We start from the raw sequence: 18,664 nt of genomic DNA, 5'->3' as shown, positions 1-18,664 counted from the left end.
AAATACCAGGCTACTCCATAATTCAATAATCATTATCATCTGGTAATGACAAAATTACAAAAAAAAAAGGACATTTTTTTCTATCTCGTCATGTGTGGGGAAAAAAAAGGAAGTACCACTATGTGTCAGGCATAATATAATGTATATTTCATGAAAACTATTTTTTATGGATTTGATAAATATGACATGGAGTGTGTCAAAATGATTTCAATGCAGGGTATTTAAACTTTTACATGAAACGAAGGTGTACTGCAGCAGAATGCAGTATTATTATTATTTTTTCCTGCTTTATTCCATATGAGATTACAAATTTCCATGCATAAATTAGGTATCATTGTTGATCATATGAGATTTGTAGCAGTGAACAAACATTTAACATGTCAAACCCAACTTTTACACCCAAACCTGCATTTTTGACTTTGTTCCAGTGTCTATAACTGTGTTTATAGCTTGCAAGTTGAATACTACAACAGCTCATCTCTGGAAACATCTGGGGTTGTGAAATGCCAGAGGTTTTTATCAGCACATAAAGTGTGCATATTTTGTGAGCCAAATATACCAAACAAACAGGCAGTGATAGAAAATTCTGTGTTTGTCTTTGCCACAGTAGGACTCTTCACACGCATCATCCCTGCTCAAATAAGTCATGAGCACAGTCCCTTCCTTTAAAGGTTGCTAGTTGTGATGCTAAATAAGCATTTTGTTATTCTGTGTTAGACCCTATCAAATAAAAAAAAAAGGGTGATATGCAGTGTAGCTTGGTTCATAGGCCTGTAATATATATATATATATATATATATATATATATATATATATATATATATATATATATATATATATAAAAAAATGATCCCTTGTGCAGTCCCTATAACCGTCTACTTCTAAATTGTATAAAATGACATGAATGTAAGTGACTCTGGATAAGTGCTTCTGCCAGTTGTAATAAATGTAAATGCATATGAATTGTATGTAACAAAAAAAAAAAATTCTGTAACTACGTTGAGAAGGTTTAGCCGCACATAAATCCAAACCTGAAACAAAAGAATGAGTCTTTTTTTCTTCTTTTTTTCTTTTTTGCAAAAGGAGTATAAGAGAATGCAAAATAAATTTCTGCCCTTATTTCTCCATACCCCTGGGAGTTGATTTATTTACTTATTTATCTCTGTGTAGACAGTGTTTTCTCTCTCATAATTTTTATTCTGTCTGTGTTTTGCATTGCAGATGGTGACGATGACCCAGGGCTCTCTTGGGTGGCGTCCTCTCCCTCCAGCAAAGACGTGGCATCGCCATCACAGATGCTAGGGGATGGCTGTTGCGATCTGGGCATGGGGGAGGAGGAAGGAGGCTCTGGCCTTCCCTATCCCTGCCAGTTCTGTGATAAGTCCTTCAGCCGTCTTAGCTACCTGAAGCGCCACGAACAAATTCACAGCGACAAGCTCCCCTTTAAGTGCACCTTCTGCAGTCGGCTGTTCAAACATAAGCGGAGCCGTGACCGTCATGTCAAGCTGCACACTGGTGACAAGAAGTACACCTGCCAGGAATGTGAGGCTGCCTTCTCACGTAGTGATCACCTTAAGATCCACCTGAAGACGCACAGTTCCAGCAAGCCCTTTAAGTGCAGCATTTGCAAGCGTGGCTTCTCCTCCACATCTTCGCTACAGAGCCACATGCAGGCTCACAGAAAAAACAAGGAACACGTGGCAAAAAAAGACCAGGTCAAGTGTGATGGGACCACAGGTGATGTAGCTGACCAAGACCAGGACCTATACATGTGTGATTACTGTGAGGAGACCTTTAGTCAAACAGATGAGTTAGAGAAGCATGTACTCACACGCCACCCTCAGCTTTCAGACCGGGCTGAACTACAGTGCATTCACTGTCCTGAGATATTCAGTGATGAATCCACCTTACTCAATCACATCGACCGAACTCATGCCAACAAGAAACATAAGTGCCCCATGTGTGCAGAGCAGTTTACATCTGTGGAAGATGTCTACTGCCACCTGGACAGCCACCGACAGCCTGACTCCAGCAACCACAGTGCCAGTCCTGATCCGGTGCTGGGCAGTGTTGCATCCATGAGCAGTGCCACTCCTGATTCCAGTGCCTCGCTTGAAAGAGGATCCACTCCAGATTCAACCCTAAAGCCTGCACAGGGCAGACGCAAATTAGTCCCATCCTCTGACCATGATGAGGGAGGCTGGTCAGGAAAGGTCACATATAGTTGTCCTTATTGCTCCAAGAGAGATTTCAACAGTCTGGCTGTTCTGGAGATTCACCTGAAGACTATTCATGCAGACAAACCTCAGCAAAGCCACACCTGTCAACTGTGTCTGGACACCCTGCCAACTCTGTACAATTTAAATGAGCATGTACGGAAAGCACATCGATCCAGTGGCAGCTCTGCCTCCAATTTTCCCCTTGTGCAATTTAGTAATGTTTCTGCCTTTCACTGCAATTACTGCCCAGACATGTTTGCTGATATCAATAGTCTCCAAGAGCACATCCGTGTTTCTCACTGCATGCCTAGTGGTGTGGTTGCTGGCTCTACCACTCTAGAGGGCAACCATGCCTTCTTTTGTAATCAGTGCTCCATGGGGTTCCTTACAGAATCATCCCTCACTGAACATATCCAGCAGACCCACTGTAACAATTCAAGTGGTGTCACCAAGATGGAGTCTCCTGTACTCCAGCCGTCCCAGTCCTTCATGGAAGTGTATTCTTGCCCCTATTGCACCAATTCTCCCATCTTTGGTTCCTTACTTAAGCTCACTAAACACATCAAGGAGAACCACAAAAACATCCCACTGGCTAACAACAAGCGCAAGGTCAAAGTGGCAGACCTAAGTCCTGCTTCTTCAGATGTGGAAATTTCCTCACCAAAACGCCACAGAGTGGCTGGTGATTCTGTTGCTCCAAGTGTTAATGGGGACTATCCTTGCAACCAGTGTGATCTTCGCTTTACTAGTTTTGAAAGTTTTCAGGCTCACCTTAAGTCCCACCTGGAATTACTGCTGAGAAGACAGTCCTGTCCTCAATGCAACAAAGAAGACTTTGACTCTCAGGAGTCTCTGGTGCAGCACTTGACTATCCACTACACCACCACCTCAACACAGTATGTCTGTGAGAGCTGTGACAAGCAGTTCTCTTCTGTTGATGATTTGCAAAAGCACTTGCTAGACATGCACACTTTTGTTCTGTACCACTGCACTTTGTGTCAGGAGGTATTTGATTCCAAGGTGTCGATCCAAGTCCACCTGGCTGTCAAACACAGCAATGAGAAGAAAATGTACCGCTGCACAGCTTGTGCATGGGACTTTCGCAAGGAGAGTGATCTGCAGATGCATGTGAAGCACAGTCACCTAAGTCAACCCACTGGGCCAGGTGTTGCCAGCAAGGCACGCAAGTGTATCTTCTGCGGAGAGAGTTTTGGTACAGAGGTTGAGCTTCAGTGCCATATTACCACCCACAGTAAAAAATTTAACTGCCGAATCTGTGGGAAGGCCTTCCATGCTATTGTCCTGCTGGAGAGACATCTCAGAGAGAAACACTGCATGTTTGATGGAGGAAATGGCAATGGAAATGGAGGAAGTCAAAATGGAACTCCGAATGGTGTGAGTCAAAGTTCTAAGCGAGGAGGGGGAGGTTCAACTGCAGCAGCAGAACAGGCCGACTTACAGAACATGCTCTTGAAGGGAGGGGCTCAGGAGACAGCCAACAGCCATGAAGCCAGTGGAGGAGAGGAAGAACTAGATGCCTCAGAGCCAATGTATGCTTGTGACATCTGTGGTGCAGCTTACACTATGGAGTCCCTACTCCAAAATCATCGACTGCGTGATCACAATATTAGGCCCGGTGAGGATGATGCAGGATCCCGCAAAAAGAAGGCTGATTTCATCAAGGGTAATCACAAGTGTAACGTCTGCTCAAGAACCTTCTTTTCTGAGAATGGCTTAAGAGAACATGCCCAAACCCATCGTGGGCCAGCCAAGCACTACATGTGCCCCATCTGTGGGGAACGCTTCCCATCTCTACTCACACTCACAGAGCACAAAGTCACCCACAGCAAGAGCCTGGACACAGGCACCTGCCGGATCTGCAAGATGCCTCTGCAAAGTGAGGAGGAGTTTATTGAACACTGCCAGATGCATCCTGACCTGAGGAACTCCCTGACAGGTTTCCGCTGTGTGGTCTGTATGCAGACTGTCACTTCCACTTTGGAGCTGAAGATTCATGGCACATTCCACATGCAGAAGCTCTCCTCCTCAGGTGGCAGTGGTGGGGGAGGGGGTTCAGCCTCATCATCACCCAATGGCCAGCTACAGCCTCACAAGTTATACAAGTGTGCCCTCTGTCTGAAAGAGTTCAAGAACAAACAGGAGTTGGTCAAGCTGGATGTCAATGGCCTGCCTTTTGGGCTGTGTGCTGTCTGTATGAACCGAGGCACTAATGGTCAGTCACCGAGTGGTGTCGTAACCCCTCAAGAGCCAGGAGAAAAAGCGTCTTCTGGACTACGCTGCCCCGAGTGTGCTGTGAAGTTTGAGACCGTGGAGGATCTGGAAAGCCATGTTCAAGTAGACCATCCCGAGATGAGTCCAGAAACCAGTGTGGCTAAAAAAGCAACAGATGCCTCACCTGTTCCTAAAGTAAGTGTTAAACATTGCTAAGCAGTGAATTTTAGATCTTTAATATTTCCAGAAACATTTTTACAGCAAAAGTTTGGTGTAGTTTTAAATTGCTAACAAAGATGGTTGAATTAATGAACCCAAGAGCTTAAGCAGTCGTCATGCTGTGCCATTGTACGTATTTTGTTTAGTCTGCTAGATATTGATGCTGAATTTCCCAGGTAACTCAGTGTTTGTCTTGGATCAGTGTAACCAGAAGAAAAGTTCATAAGAAGATACAGTGGGAAAATCTGTTATGAGTCATGTTTTAAGTTTCATTCTTCCTGTGTGTTGTTTTACAGAAGAAAACATATCAATGCATCAAATGCCAAATGACCTTTGAAACAGAACGTGAGATTCAGATCCACGTGGCCAATCACATGATTGGTGAGTGAACACCTTGTTTTGTCTGTAGTGTGTGTGTGTGTGTGTGTGGTAGTGTGAAGGTGCATGCTTTGTTGTGAGTGAGTGACTTCTCGCCAGGCTCTCCTCCTTCTTTCCTTTCGTAGCCCTGCCTAGCCCTCTCACTCCCTGCACACAGGTGTGAGACAGACAGGTGAAATGAACAGCTCTATTTCTGGATCGCAGATGTCGCTCGCGACAGCTGTTCCATTGTTTAACACTTGAGTGCGCAGCTGAGGCTGCGGCTGCAGGTCTGATTGCTGTGGTAACCCTTCACCATTCACCGTACAGCCAAGGCTGGGACTGCAGGTCTCGCTCCTTCTCCAAAGACCAAAAAAATTAGGTCAGCTGTTTGTTTTTGTTTTTGTTTTTTTTCTCTTTCACTTCATCCCAGATACTGTATCTTGGATAATTGCAGTGTGTTCTGTAGTTTATTCTTTTTAAAATCCACGTGGGCTACAATACACATTATTTAACTGTCTATGTTGCAAATTAGAGGATAGGGAAGAAATAATATTATTCGCGAATTGTGCTCTGATGTATATTAAGGTTAAACTGTGTGCATATTTTATCTCAGGGGGTCATCATTTAGTACCTACACCCACAGAAATGTCTCCTACAGTTTGTTGGTAACCAAAGACAATTTTTAATAGGATTAGACACATGGTTCGGATTAAACAAAAGATGGCAACATCAAAGCCACAAATTGTCTCTTTGCCTGCTCTAATTATGTTTTGCCAATGGTTTAACTATGTTGATGAGACGTTAGGGCGGTAATGTGCTGAATCAGACTGTAGTTATTTTTACCAGGTGGATGACATTTTCAAAGCCATGGCCTAGAGTGTGGTGGTGGTTTAGCGATGCAGTGTTCCTTAGCACTCGCTTCCTCTGTTGGTTCTTTTATCCTTTAAGTAATAGTTGCTGCAGCAGCAGACTGTAGTGTAGATTAACGAGCAGGGCCTTTGAGAAATTTTTCAGCACAAATGGTACAACACGCTGAGCGACTTCTCAGTACATGACAGTTCCTTCTAAAGTGGAACAACTGCATATTGGATTACTTATGACCCTTACTTATGACTTATTCCCCACATAATCAGTTCATGTTTTACCTAAGTCCCATTACTCTCCTTCTAAACCTTGACAGTGCAATAGGGATGGGAATCAGCAGGGACCACACGAAACAATAGGTTCCATAGGTATCATGATTTTATAAATATCCTGATTTAATATGATTTTTTTCCCCACTGTGTAAAGAGTTTAGGGAGCATCACCTGTAGGATTATAGATGAACGGCAATAATTTACCACCTCAAATGCAAACATGTATAAAAAAAAAAAAAAAAAACATTTATTTGATTTTGGAGTCAGTGTGACAAAACATGTACTGCCATACAAAAGTATCATGATACATCACTGAGTGCTCCACACTCATTTTTTCCTCTTCTTCTGATCATGACAACGATGTGAGCCTGTGTGGTTAAGGACCAGGAGAATCACCTGCCTCTCCACTGCCATGAAGGGAATTTTGGCTTAATTAACCTCATAATTGTCAGAAAAGCTGGAGGAGATTAATTATGGAATTGAGGCAGATTATTCCGAGTGCTCTTTTTTTATTTCTTTTTTTTTCACCCCCTTCAAAGATTGATGACGTCATAACATAATAAAGAGAGAGCCGTGTATTAACCTTTATCAGACATCGCCTTAGCTGGCAGAAAATTGCAACGAGATCACAGAGGAGCTCTAACTGCGGCGTGCTCTCACTCCACCATTCTCCTTTTTGTCAGAGATTACAAAACAATCATTAAAAAGCTACACTATCTGTCAGCTTTGATATATGACTTCTGAGGCTATAATATGGGGTTGATATTCCAGACTCTTTTTTTTGTCCTCATCGAGTTCCTTAACCTAAATGTCTGTATATTTTCTCTTACCTATATATATATATATATATATATATATATATATATATATATATATATTATAAGAATGCACCAGAAATCATTTTGCTAAAAAAAAAAAAAGACTCAGTTCTGTTAGCTAATAAATGTAAAGCACTTTCTGTAAATAAAGCAAATTAATGAAACTCTACATAAAAATCTTACTTGACTCATCACGGCATTAACCATCAAACATTCAGCATGCGAATAAGGGTTTGTTAAATCCCACGTTTCTCAATTTTAACATATCTGTTGTTCATCTGTATTTGAATACATTTTCCAGAAATATTAATAATTGGCTGAATCTTTTGGTATCCTGACAGTACGTGTTGTTTTCTTGGCTCACGTATGGGTTTAGGTGTGTATGCACCTTTTCCCATTCTTTCTCTTTGCTGTTTCATCCTTTCCCATTTACACGTTTTCAGCTTAAAATATAATTGACAAATCTCATACACTAATAATACTCACACACTCACGCACAGCCTTTTTTAAAATTATCTTTCTTTTCTGGATGTTTGCTGATACACCTTCCTCTGTCGCTCTATCACAACCTCCCTCCCGAAAGTGTAGGTGTGATCATACCTCACCACCCTCCCACCTTCTCTACTTTTCCCACCCTTGCTTTTTTATCGTCTCTGAATGATCATTACCGCAGAGATGACACCTCATCTCAATCAGTTTAACCAGTCAAACCTGCAACATCTGCTCCTCCTCTCTTCCTCATTCTCCCACCTGCGATCTCCCCACTGCTGTGCAGTCACGCAGCCTGTGTCATTTCCTTTGCCGTCACTCTGCTCCACTAGCGGACCCCCTTGAGCTCTGGATTCAAATATACCAATCTCAGCCTCCTCCCCCTAAAAAACAACTCATACACTCACAAGAAGTGAATAAGGTCTATAATAATACTATTTTTGTCAGTTCCAAATGTCTTGACTGCATGTTGTTTGAATAGGAGTTAGTTTGAGTGGATTGACTGGCCTTACGGTTAAGGCTACCATGGTCTAGTGGAATAGAGGAATATGAGTGTTAAAAAAAATGCTATAAAGGTCCCATGTTTGACTGTTTTTCACAAGTTAATATAGGTATCAGTGGTCTCCCAAAGTGTGGGCTCATTTAATCCTCGGGCCAATACAAAAATGTAAAAAGGACAAAAAGCAGACAAAAAATTAAAAAGGGAATACAGCATTATTTGTCCCCTTTAAATACTCTGCCTGGTGTAGATGGTGGGCATGATCATAGGACTGCTCAATAGGGCAACCTGAAGGATTGGGAGATCTCAAATTCAAATTCAAATTTTATTTGTCACATACACAAACATACACAGTACGAAATGTAGTGAAATGCTTAAACGACTGCCATTGACCCTAAAAGAGAATTAAATTTTACAAATAAGAAATAAATACGAATAAAAGAAATACGATAGAAATTAAATAAAAAATTAAATTAAACTAGGAAAAATAGAACTAAAAATAAAAATAGAAATGTGCTAGGAAAAAAATAGAACTAAAAATAAAAATAGAAATATGATGTACAAAATAGAAATATACTGTGCAAATTGAAATATACTGTACGGTGTGTGCAAATATGCATAGAACAAAGTGTCTTAGTGCAGAGGTTATTAAAGTGTCTTTGTGCACTGGTCCAGGATGTAAACGTAAAACTGTAAAATGTAGTGTAGTTGTGAAGGTAGGTGTGCAAAGTTATTAAAGTGTCTTTGTGCAATGGTCCAGGATGTAACGTACGACATGTAGTGTATATATGAAGGAAGGTGAGCGTGTATCTTATTCATTTTGCTTGACAATCAAACCAGCATATTAATTCATTTGCATTGCATAACTTCTATGTCTTAACTTTTATATCATGGTCAGTGTTGACCCAAAGCATATCTCAGGTTCGTTGGGTTTAAAGCAGTAATACACAGTAGGACATAATTTCACCTGAAGACACCCACTTACAATATTTGCACACTTTTTCACACCTGGGCCAATTTAACTTAGCCTGTCTATCCACAGACATGTTTAAGAAAATGAGAGAAAACCAGACATCCCAGAAGAAACCATGTACAGGAACCCCACACAGGCGATAACCTAAGCTCAGGATCCACATGCAGAACCTGAACCTAGGAGGCAGCAGCTTCATCTTCATGTCATCTCCCAACATGACCATGATTATTTCAGCATAAAGATTTTACCATTACTTAAATGTGGCAATTTTTTTGATATCATAATATCTAAAAATTGACTTAACAGTTTGTTTTCCTTTATGCAACTGAATTCGTCCCAATGCAACCACATCAATCTAAGCAGAAATAAAACAACTTTAAATTACATTCTAGTTGAATAATTTCTCCTCCGTCTTCAATCTCTATACATCATATGATTGGCTCATGCAGCATTCATAACAATAAACATAAAGTTAACATCACAAATATGTCTGCGCTCTTGTTGGAATACTTTTAATGCCTTCGGATGTTTCTTAAAGAAGTTTAACCCAGTAAATTGACGTGCTCTTTGGTACTGTTTCATATTTAATAGAATCTTTCTCAACTCACAAAAATCTCTGTCGAAATAAATTTTAAAAAGTTTTATATATATATATATATATATTTTAAGCTCCATTTTTCATTTAGCTCAGGGATTCACATGACATGTACACACTATACCTCATGTACACTTAAATATGTAGGTTTTGATTGTAGGTAAAATGACATCTACAATAGTACCAAGTTAATTCTGCTTACCATCTCATTAACCTGTTAATTATGTCTCAATACAACGGAAGAGGTATCAGTGTGTTAGGTGTGTACTGATATGAGGTCAATATGCGATTGCATTCCTGAGGAACACAGTAATTCTAGCCGTGGCTGGATTGCCTTTAGGGAGGGTGTTTTGCTCAAAACCAGACACTTCCCGCTGTATAATTTAATCCTGATAGATTTCTGTTTCCTCTCAGACAAAAACAGAGATGTTTTAAATCCATCGCACATGCTGAGGATGTTGATGACTAAAAAAGATGAAAGTAGTCATCTCCTCTCAGGTCCTATCTTTAGCTCTCTCTCTCTCTCTCTCTCTCTCTCTCTCTCTCTCTCTCTCTCATTTGCTTTTATTAGTGAATTGCGACACCTCTTCACCTGTTCTGCCAATGTTTTACTTTTTTCTCATTCTGTTATTCTGTCATAATTCTTGAGAGTCCGGTTTAGGGCTTATGTCAAGAAGGCTACTGGGGTTGGGGTTTATCACCCCCTTAATGTCATGCCATAAAGCCAGTGCCACTTATTATGCCATCCTAGCTTGAGATGCATATTATCACAGTAATAAGACTGATAATATTCCATCCTGTCCACCAGTTCGTCCTAAATTATGGAAGGATCAGCTTGGACCCTCTCATTTCCCCTGTGAGTGACAGCAAGGCGCTGCTCTGTATTATGACACCTGCATTACTAAGGACGTGCAAGCTCCATGAGGACAGCGCATGGAAAAGAAGGGAATGGAATTGTGGCTACAGGTTTAAACAGATAAAGTGAAGAATGAACAAAAAGACAGATGAATATTTTGCGACTTGGTCATTTGTACTGCTTTGTTAAACACGAATCATTGTTCATAGTTTAAATGATTTTATATTTATTTAAATATCGCAGATTCCCACCGAGCTTCAAGGTTCTCTGCTAGGTTACCCCCACAAGGCACGTGTGAGTGCATGCGTGCGTGTGTGCGCGTGTTTAGACATCACAGATATGCCAACGCTCAGGTTTTAATTTTAGTTTCCATTTAACGCTGCCCTCCTTGTTGCCTCCCCGAGCATTGTGGCGCACCCTGCTGGTGGGGGTGGGGGGGTGGGAGAGAGAGGTGTGCATCCACTAGACGCACAAACAAACACACACTCATAGCCCAAAACATACACCCGCACTCACGTGCTCTCACACCTGCAGGGGGCATCCCGAGGGTCTGCAGCTGCACAGCGGAAAACAATAAAGCCCGCAGAAAAAAGGAGCTGTGTTCCTGAGAGACTCACACACAAAGACAGAGAGAGAGAGAGAGAGAATTTGAGTCAAGCAGCAAACAAAGCAGCAAACAACACAGAGCAATACTAAAACAATTCATGGAGTATCGAGGCCTACACTGCATCCTGTGCTCTGGATTTGACATGCACTTGACATTCCTTGTGATAAGGCGAGATGTTCTGGAGCGTTTCCGTTTTGCTAGGCAGTGCAGCCTCACTGCCTCTACTCTTTGGTATGTTTGTTCGAGCGTTATAGTCTCCTCAGGGCTCTGCTGTTTTTCTCTAGTTTTCTTATTCTTTGAATGTGTGGGCAGAATGCTGAAATGTGTGCGTGTGTGTGTGTGCGTGCGTGTGTGTGTGTGGATGGACAGAAGGAGAGAGGATGGAGCAGCAGAAAGGGACTTACTCATTTCACCTCCTTCCCCATTTGCCCCCCCCCCCTCTATTTCTTTCTCTCACACACACACACACACACACACATTCTCTCTCCATACCGCTGTTCTGTACATCACGAGGAAAAGCATGCAGACACTAATGCCGCACTAATCACCATCGCCCAGAACTCACAGCACGCCCACTCGCCTCTCAATCGCCCTTAATCAGCCAACACATTTCAATTAGCATATTGTGTTTAACCTCACTTTCATCTGCCTTTATTAGTGAATTGAGCTGTAGTCAGCCTCTTCACCCCCCTTTGTCCATCTCTCTCTTTCTCTCTCTCTCGCTCTCTCTCTCTCTCTCTGAAAGTCTGACAGACAAACAGAAGCGTATAGTATTGCATAATGAACTGTGCAAAGAAGGATCATCTAGCACCCAGTGTTATTGCTCTCATTTGCCATCACACTTTATTGTAAACAAAATCCATAACTGTGACCAAAGTGTAAAAACTAGTGAATTTAGATTTCCCGTTAAACTGCTTTGTGGCAGTATAAATTGTAAAAAAAAAAAAAAAAAGAAAAAAAAAAAGTGTTGCTGAATTATTTGAAACAGCTTGTATTGTACCATGATATACACTCCAGCCAGCCGCTGTATTAAGTCTGGCACCACTGACTGGCAGTTGTTAGTAAGCACCATGTTTGTGATAACAGTATTAGTCTGGCACAAATATAAAACTGTTAAGAATTTAAAAGCAGATGTGTGGGTTGTTAGAATCCACTTATCTAATGCTTTCATTTATCCTACATCATATTTCATTATCACACACACAATAGTTAGAAAATGTACAGAGGGATGAAGGCTGAAATTAAAGCCATGAGTGGTGTAACGGATCACAGTTGATCAGCACAGTTTTGAAATGCATGTTTAACCAGCATTGTGCAAAGCCAAATCTTACTGCAGCTGTATGGTGCAAAGTACAGTGAATTTTATTTTTACTTGCTGAAAGTCATTCACACATACTCACTTGCGCTCACCAGGGTTGCCAGATCACATTGATAAAATCCTCTAAAGCAGTGCTGAAATCTCACCCACTCCAATAAGAAGTAATAAGTAACAGTAATAAGTAATATATTCATATTATTATTAATATTATTTTATATAGTAATAGTATATATTATTTTATAATATTCCTTTTTTTAATATATGTATGCATTGTTTTAGTAAAATTGGCTTTTTTATATAACCAAGATTTTTTTTAATAATAATAATAATAATAATTATTATTATTATTATTATTATTATTACTTCTTCTTTTAAATAAAAATGAAGGAAAAATAGTCTTCCCATATTATTAGAGAACAGAAAATAATCGTCATGCCTCGTATTGTATTTATTCAGTTGTATTCAACAACTGAATAATCAATATTTTATATCAACCTTGGACATCATTAAATGTTTCTATTTAAGACCACAGGCAGAGGTCCTGCAAGTTATAAATGGAAAGCAAAATTATATTTGTTCTAATTTTTATGCTGATCAAAAAAAAACAAAAAAAAATTAGATCCAAGACTAAATACCACCGTGACTTGCTGCATAAATAATACCCTTGTGAATTTTACAGTTTATATATTTAAGGTGAAATGAAGATTTTCATGCTGAGGATATAGAATAAGGGTGGGTCTTAATTATAAACTATTCAGACTCTGAAATAAAAAATTAACACACATTTCCTGGTTAGACAATTTCATTCTTAAAATACAAATTAAATCAATTAAAATGTATTTAAAAAAACTATTTGAAATTATTTAAAAAGTATTTTAGTGATATTAAACCAAGCCTGACTATCAAGAACTGTATTTTCCCTTAAAATTCTTTTTCCCCCCATAATGTACAGTGACTACACAAATGATATTTGCAATATACAGGACCTTAAATAAATAAAACTGATGCCTTATAATTATATGACTTGTCTTATATTTGTGCTGCACGAATATAATTGCATAAAAAATCAAAATTGTAGTACAGTATGACCCTTAGCTATTATTTAATCTCAAAAGCCTGCAATTCATTACAGCTAATATACGCATAGTCGACATTGTATGTAGAGTTTGTCATTAGTTTACCCATTTGTAATTTTTATTTTTTTGATACTTTTGAGGAAATAGATAAATATTGGCAAACATCCTTTTAATGAAATCCTATGCGCTGCATTGGCTGTCAGCCTAGATAAATAAGTTTGAATAAAAAAGCGTATATTTAATAATTAAATATCACAGTTAATATCGCAGTTGCAGTATGTGTCAAAATAATCACGATGTAAAGTGTCGCCGCTGTTAGTGTAGTGGGAAGTATTGTTTTATAGGCATGCAGCTAATAAATTGAATTTCACTGACACAAATTTGCAGAGATATTAAATTAATGTAATGAATAATACAATTAAGATTGACATTTTTCACTGATTAAATATGATAGGATTTATTAGTCCATGTCTTCCTAGTTTGAAAGGTGGCAGAGGGGAGTTGGGGTCGGGGGGGGGGCTAATGTGGGGGGCAGGTTTCCACTTAAAAACACCTGCTTCAAGAGCGCTATTCAATTTACACCTTGCGTACAGGTGTGAACTACCACACAGGTCATTTTACAAATCTACACAAGCAAACTAGTTTAACGCCCTACTGGCTTTAAGTTGGCTCATGTGAATATTGCATAAAGTATATAGGGCTTAGAGAATCACATTAAATTGCAGTATGTATGAGATGCATCACCACCCTTCATCACTTTCACAGTGAATGATCCTTCCCAGCCACCCCATAATAATCCCCATGTCTGTTCCATGTCCCCCATCTAACCCCCATATGATCATGGAGCTGCTGACTAACTGTCACCCTGCCTTCTCTTTCCACCCCTCCCTGCCTGTCGGATGTGCCTCAGGAGAGCCTGCCAAGCTGCCATCAGGTTTGTCGCCCATCTCTCTCCATAATCCCCCTCGCAAACACACACACACACACACACACACACACACACACACTGCACAGAGTGCAAAGGGACGTATAAGTAGTGGGTGTAAAGTATACCACACGATGCATGTCCAGATCACTCATAATTTTAAGAGAATGGTTGAGAAGCACATGAGCATTTCATTTCATTCATTCATGCACCTCCCATTTTTCACTTTTTACGTAAACATTCATTCACCTCCTACGTGGTTGTTTTTTGCATGAGGCGGGGCTAGGGGCATGAGGGAGTGCACACTTCAATATACAGTATATGAACACACACACACACACACACACACACACAAATACATACATGCACACCTGAACAGAAGAGCTCTCCAGAGATTGGAGCTAATGGCACATCTCACTCCTGACTCTTACTTATTCGTCCCAACAAGCCCAATGCCTGAAGCATGAAGTGCACCAGTCGCCATGGCAACATCACACACCAGACTGCCATTTGACCCCGTGGTGATGTCACAGTGTGTTCGTGCCAATATCGGTTATACCTCAATGAATAATATGAAAAACGAGACAGTGCAGCAGCTACAGAGCATGTCACGAGAAATCAGAGGTCTGTAAAATGATGAATTTTGAGGTTTCGAGTTTAGAATAAATCTTAGAAATACCTGCAGTCCACCAGAAAGCAGAGTACGCACGGCGAAATCGCTGACTGCTCCGTGTGTAGCTGTCATTCACGCTCGTGTCTGTGCAGTTGGACAGAGACGGGGAAAAAAAATAAAAAGACCTTATACGCACTCTCACACACATGCACGGCAGGTGATACGGGCCTGGTGTGTCCTCCCTGTGTCAGTGAAGATTTAATGAGGCAGCACTCAAGAAGCTTTAGAAGTCAATGGATGCGGATAATGCGGATGATAGCTCACTCCGCTAAGTGCCTGTGTGAGTATCAGGAGGGCGTATGAGTGTGCGTTTGTGTGTTTGCATCTAGCCTAGGGCCATGTGCATGTGGTTATAGATGACACCAGGCCTCTTCATTCTCCACACACACACACACACACACATCTTTATTGCGACTACAACAGTCTTTCAAGTGTCACTAATATCAGCCACTGATGTCTCTGTTGTGTGGAGTGAGACGCAAGTGAAGAAGTTTAAATCGCCTCAAACTCTTCACACTAGAGGATTGTGGGAAATAAGTGAAAGACCCAACTGACTTGTACTGAATGCCAGTTGCTCGTGATCCTGCATGGAAAGGTGTGATTGTAAGTTTTAAATATCAGTTACCTATGGGGAAAATGTGATTGAAGTACATTTAAGATTAAATTATGTATCACATGTACATTAGAGCACAGCTAATTTTATTTTTTTACATATTTAGGAAGGTGGGTTTAGAGCAGACGGATAGCCAGGATACAGTACCGCTGGAGCAGAAAGGGTTAAGGGCCTTGCACAAGGGCTCAATAGTGCCAGAGACTCGAACCCTCAACTTTCCGATCAGTAATCCAGAGACTTAGCCATTTGAGCCACTAGTGCCCAGCTAACGTGCTTGGAACAGAAACTGGATCGAAATTATTTTTTTCAATCTGCATGAGACGGTTGGTGTACACCTATGAGAATCTGTCAAATAGGTAAATATTGGCCATGTAAACACCTGAACAAAATTTAAATATATAGTATGTGTATATGCCCCATGTGGAGGTAACGTTATGTGTGATTCCGGGAGGGAAATCTTTACCTTCGTTTCTGATCCGTCTTCATTTTGGACTTTCATCTACAGGGTCTCTGACTGGGGCGTTGATTGGCCTGTTTTTCACATGTGGTAAAGCATCTAACCAATCGTAGATGAGGCTGAATTCTTGTAACCAATTATGACGCAGGAAGGGGATTTCTCTAAACACATGGAAATATAACCTAAAGGTTGTTAAAAATAAGAACAATTTCAATTTCATTTGTTATATTCTGTTCTATATTTCTGGCAGATGAAACGCTTAACAACGGGAAGAACCGTGTCTAAAAAGTTACATTCTGGTTAAAAACACACATCTTATCCCATCAGCGTTTAAGTATACTGTACAGTTGTGTTAGAATCTCGAATCAGAATGATACTGCATCAATCAGATTAAAGAAATATCGTCCATGTAAGATGATTGACATTTTGACCAACATTATGGAACGATAAATAACATGCTTTATGAGGACATATTTAGCAACCAAATATTCTGGATTAAAATGTCAGATTAAAAGTGGTGCTGCGCTATTTGAGTAATCCGAGGATGAGAGATGCGAGCGGTCTAGGCAGGTGGGCACAGGTGCTTTGTTCATGAATACAAAAAGGGTTTAATGGCATTGCAGAGATGCAGGGCAGGTCTAATGGCTTGCTGGTGGTGTAGTGCTTTTCTCCCCTGTGCTAAATGTGCGACTGTGGGAACAGATGAGGAGCCCCACATGCCCATACCACAACACCTGGAACTAGCCGAGCGGAACTTCCAAGGGGCCATGCGCGGTTGCACTGGGGGCTATCATAGAGAGGGCATACTGCTAGAGAGGATGAATGCAGGGATACGGGGATCACGAGCAAAGGTTTAAGTAAAGCTTCTCTGAAGTCAGTGCGTCTTATTTATTAGCACCCATCAATCATTTATAAATTCATGCATATACAGTAGGTGTGCCTTTTTTAAGCCTGGTATCTCCATCCTGTTTTTGTTTTTTTTACTTTCTCTGACTAGCTGCCGCAAAGCATGCCATGTTGAAAAAGGAGAGAGAGAGAGAGTGAGAGAGAGGTAGAAATGTTTTGCCCAAATGTTTGTTTGCAAGGCTGAGTGGCGTCTGATCCCCCTGAGAGCTCATTTTGCCACGTTTGCGCTTGATTTGCTTCTTATGCTGTTTATTAAAAGTAATTACAAGCTGTTTGGAGATCTATAAGAGAACAGCTCAGGGGGAGCCTCCTCCAAAAGGTGTGGGAACAGAATGGAAAATCAGCCGCGCTAGTGGCCGGTGCCGCTGAGACAGTGCGGATATGTGTACAGGTGTGTCTGGGTTTGTGTGTGGTGTGTGTATGTGAGTGTGTGATGTGCGTGAAAAGAGAGACCTGTTAGATTATTAACACAAGTGTGTTATTCCTGACTGAAAATCGGAGGGGTCTTGGTGGGCCGGTTTTTTATGTGTGTTTGTGTGTCGATAAGTGGAGAACTCGGGTAGCTCTGGTAGAGGTGCACCTGCCCCTCTCTGTTCCCCATCCCAGACCCGTCCAGGTGTAGCCGATGCAGCTGCTGTGCAGAGAAGGGTGGGATAACCGCACGAGCTGCTCAGCCTCTCCTCCCTCCGCCGAGCTCCGCGAGTTAATTGTTAAAAAGACAAACAAGCCTCCCGCCTTTGTGCCCGTAATGAACGCAGGCCAGCCGCAATTAGCTCCTCGCTTAATTCGTTAAGTATTCTGAATTTATTTTCTCGAGCGACAACAGCATCTGTCGCAGCTGGTGGAAGGAACTTACACCCGTGTGACGACGCGTTCTGGGAGCGCGCATGTTAGTCTGGCTTGATGGGTGCGATCCGATTGCTAACAAACTCTGAATACGGACGCCTCAAGAGGAGGCAAAAAAAAAGGATGGTCATGAAGAGATGCAGTAGTGTGTTGCCGTGAACAGGAAAAAACGTAACAGCGGTACAAATTTGCCAGTTTTTTTAAAAACTATTTCTATTTCAGTTGAATAAAACCTCAAAGGCAGCTGATTTATAAACCAAGGCATGTGATTAAAGACTGCTTCATGCTTTTGGCACTGACTGACACCCTGATCAAAAATGGTATTAAAAAAAAATCATTAATTAAGCATGAGCATAAATCCGATGCATCCGGGTTTTTTGGTTTTTCTATCATTTTCTTTACTATATTGCTATCATATAAAACAATTTCCTAAACAACAAAAAAAAAAATTCTTTTTTTTTCTTTTCCATGCATCTCCTACCACAAGCACATTCTTTTATAGATTAATCACACCTATACAGGAAACAACAACAACAAAAAACACATCAATTCAACTTAATTTGATTGATTCCATCATACGAGCCTACAATGAAAAAATTTTTTTCTAAACCTAGAAATATTTGACGAATAAAGAAATGTTTTTTAAGCGCTTTCTTGTGCGGATAAATCTGCTAAAATAAAGTATTTATTAATAGCAAGAAGCAATCTTGTGTGCCAAACAAATTTGACAGTTTATTATTATTATTATTATTATTATTATTATTATTATGTAATTTCTTAATTAAAAAAAAACATCAATTTGACTAGACAAAAATATCAGTAAAAATCTGAAAAAGTTCTGAATAAG

General features: G+C 40.5%; 1 protein-coding gene across 3 annotated transcripts in view; it reads left to right on the top strand.

The window, feature by feature from the left end:
* Nucleotides 1-18,664, top strand: part of znf423 (zinc finger protein 423) — a 155,600-nt gene that overhangs the window by 76,303 nt on the left and 60,633 nt on the right. For 2 of the 3 annotated variants that reach the window (XM_053500257.1, XM_053500255.1), the window contains 3 exons: nt 1,222-4,646; nt 4,967-5,051; nt 14,308-14,331. In XM_053500257.1, coding sequence (XP_053356232.1) covers nt 1,222-4,646; nt 4,967-5,051; nt 14,308-14,331 — 3,534 coding nt within the window. The remainder of the gene's footprint in view (nt 1-1,221; nt 4,647-4,966; nt 5,052-14,307; nt 14,332-18,664) is intronic. The other variant, XM_053500256.1, reaches the window with a different exon arrangement.

This window comes from Clarias gariepinus, chromosome 7 (genome assembly GCF_024256425.1).
Source record: "Clarias gariepinus isolate MV-2021 ecotype Netherlands chromosome 7, CGAR_prim_01v2, whole genome shotgun sequence".
In the NCBI taxonomy this organism is placed as follows: domain Eukaryota; kingdom Metazoa; phylum Chordata; class Actinopteri; order Siluriformes; family Clariidae; genus Clarias; species Clarias gariepinus.
This window is presented reverse-complemented; position numbering and strand designations above follow the sequence as displayed.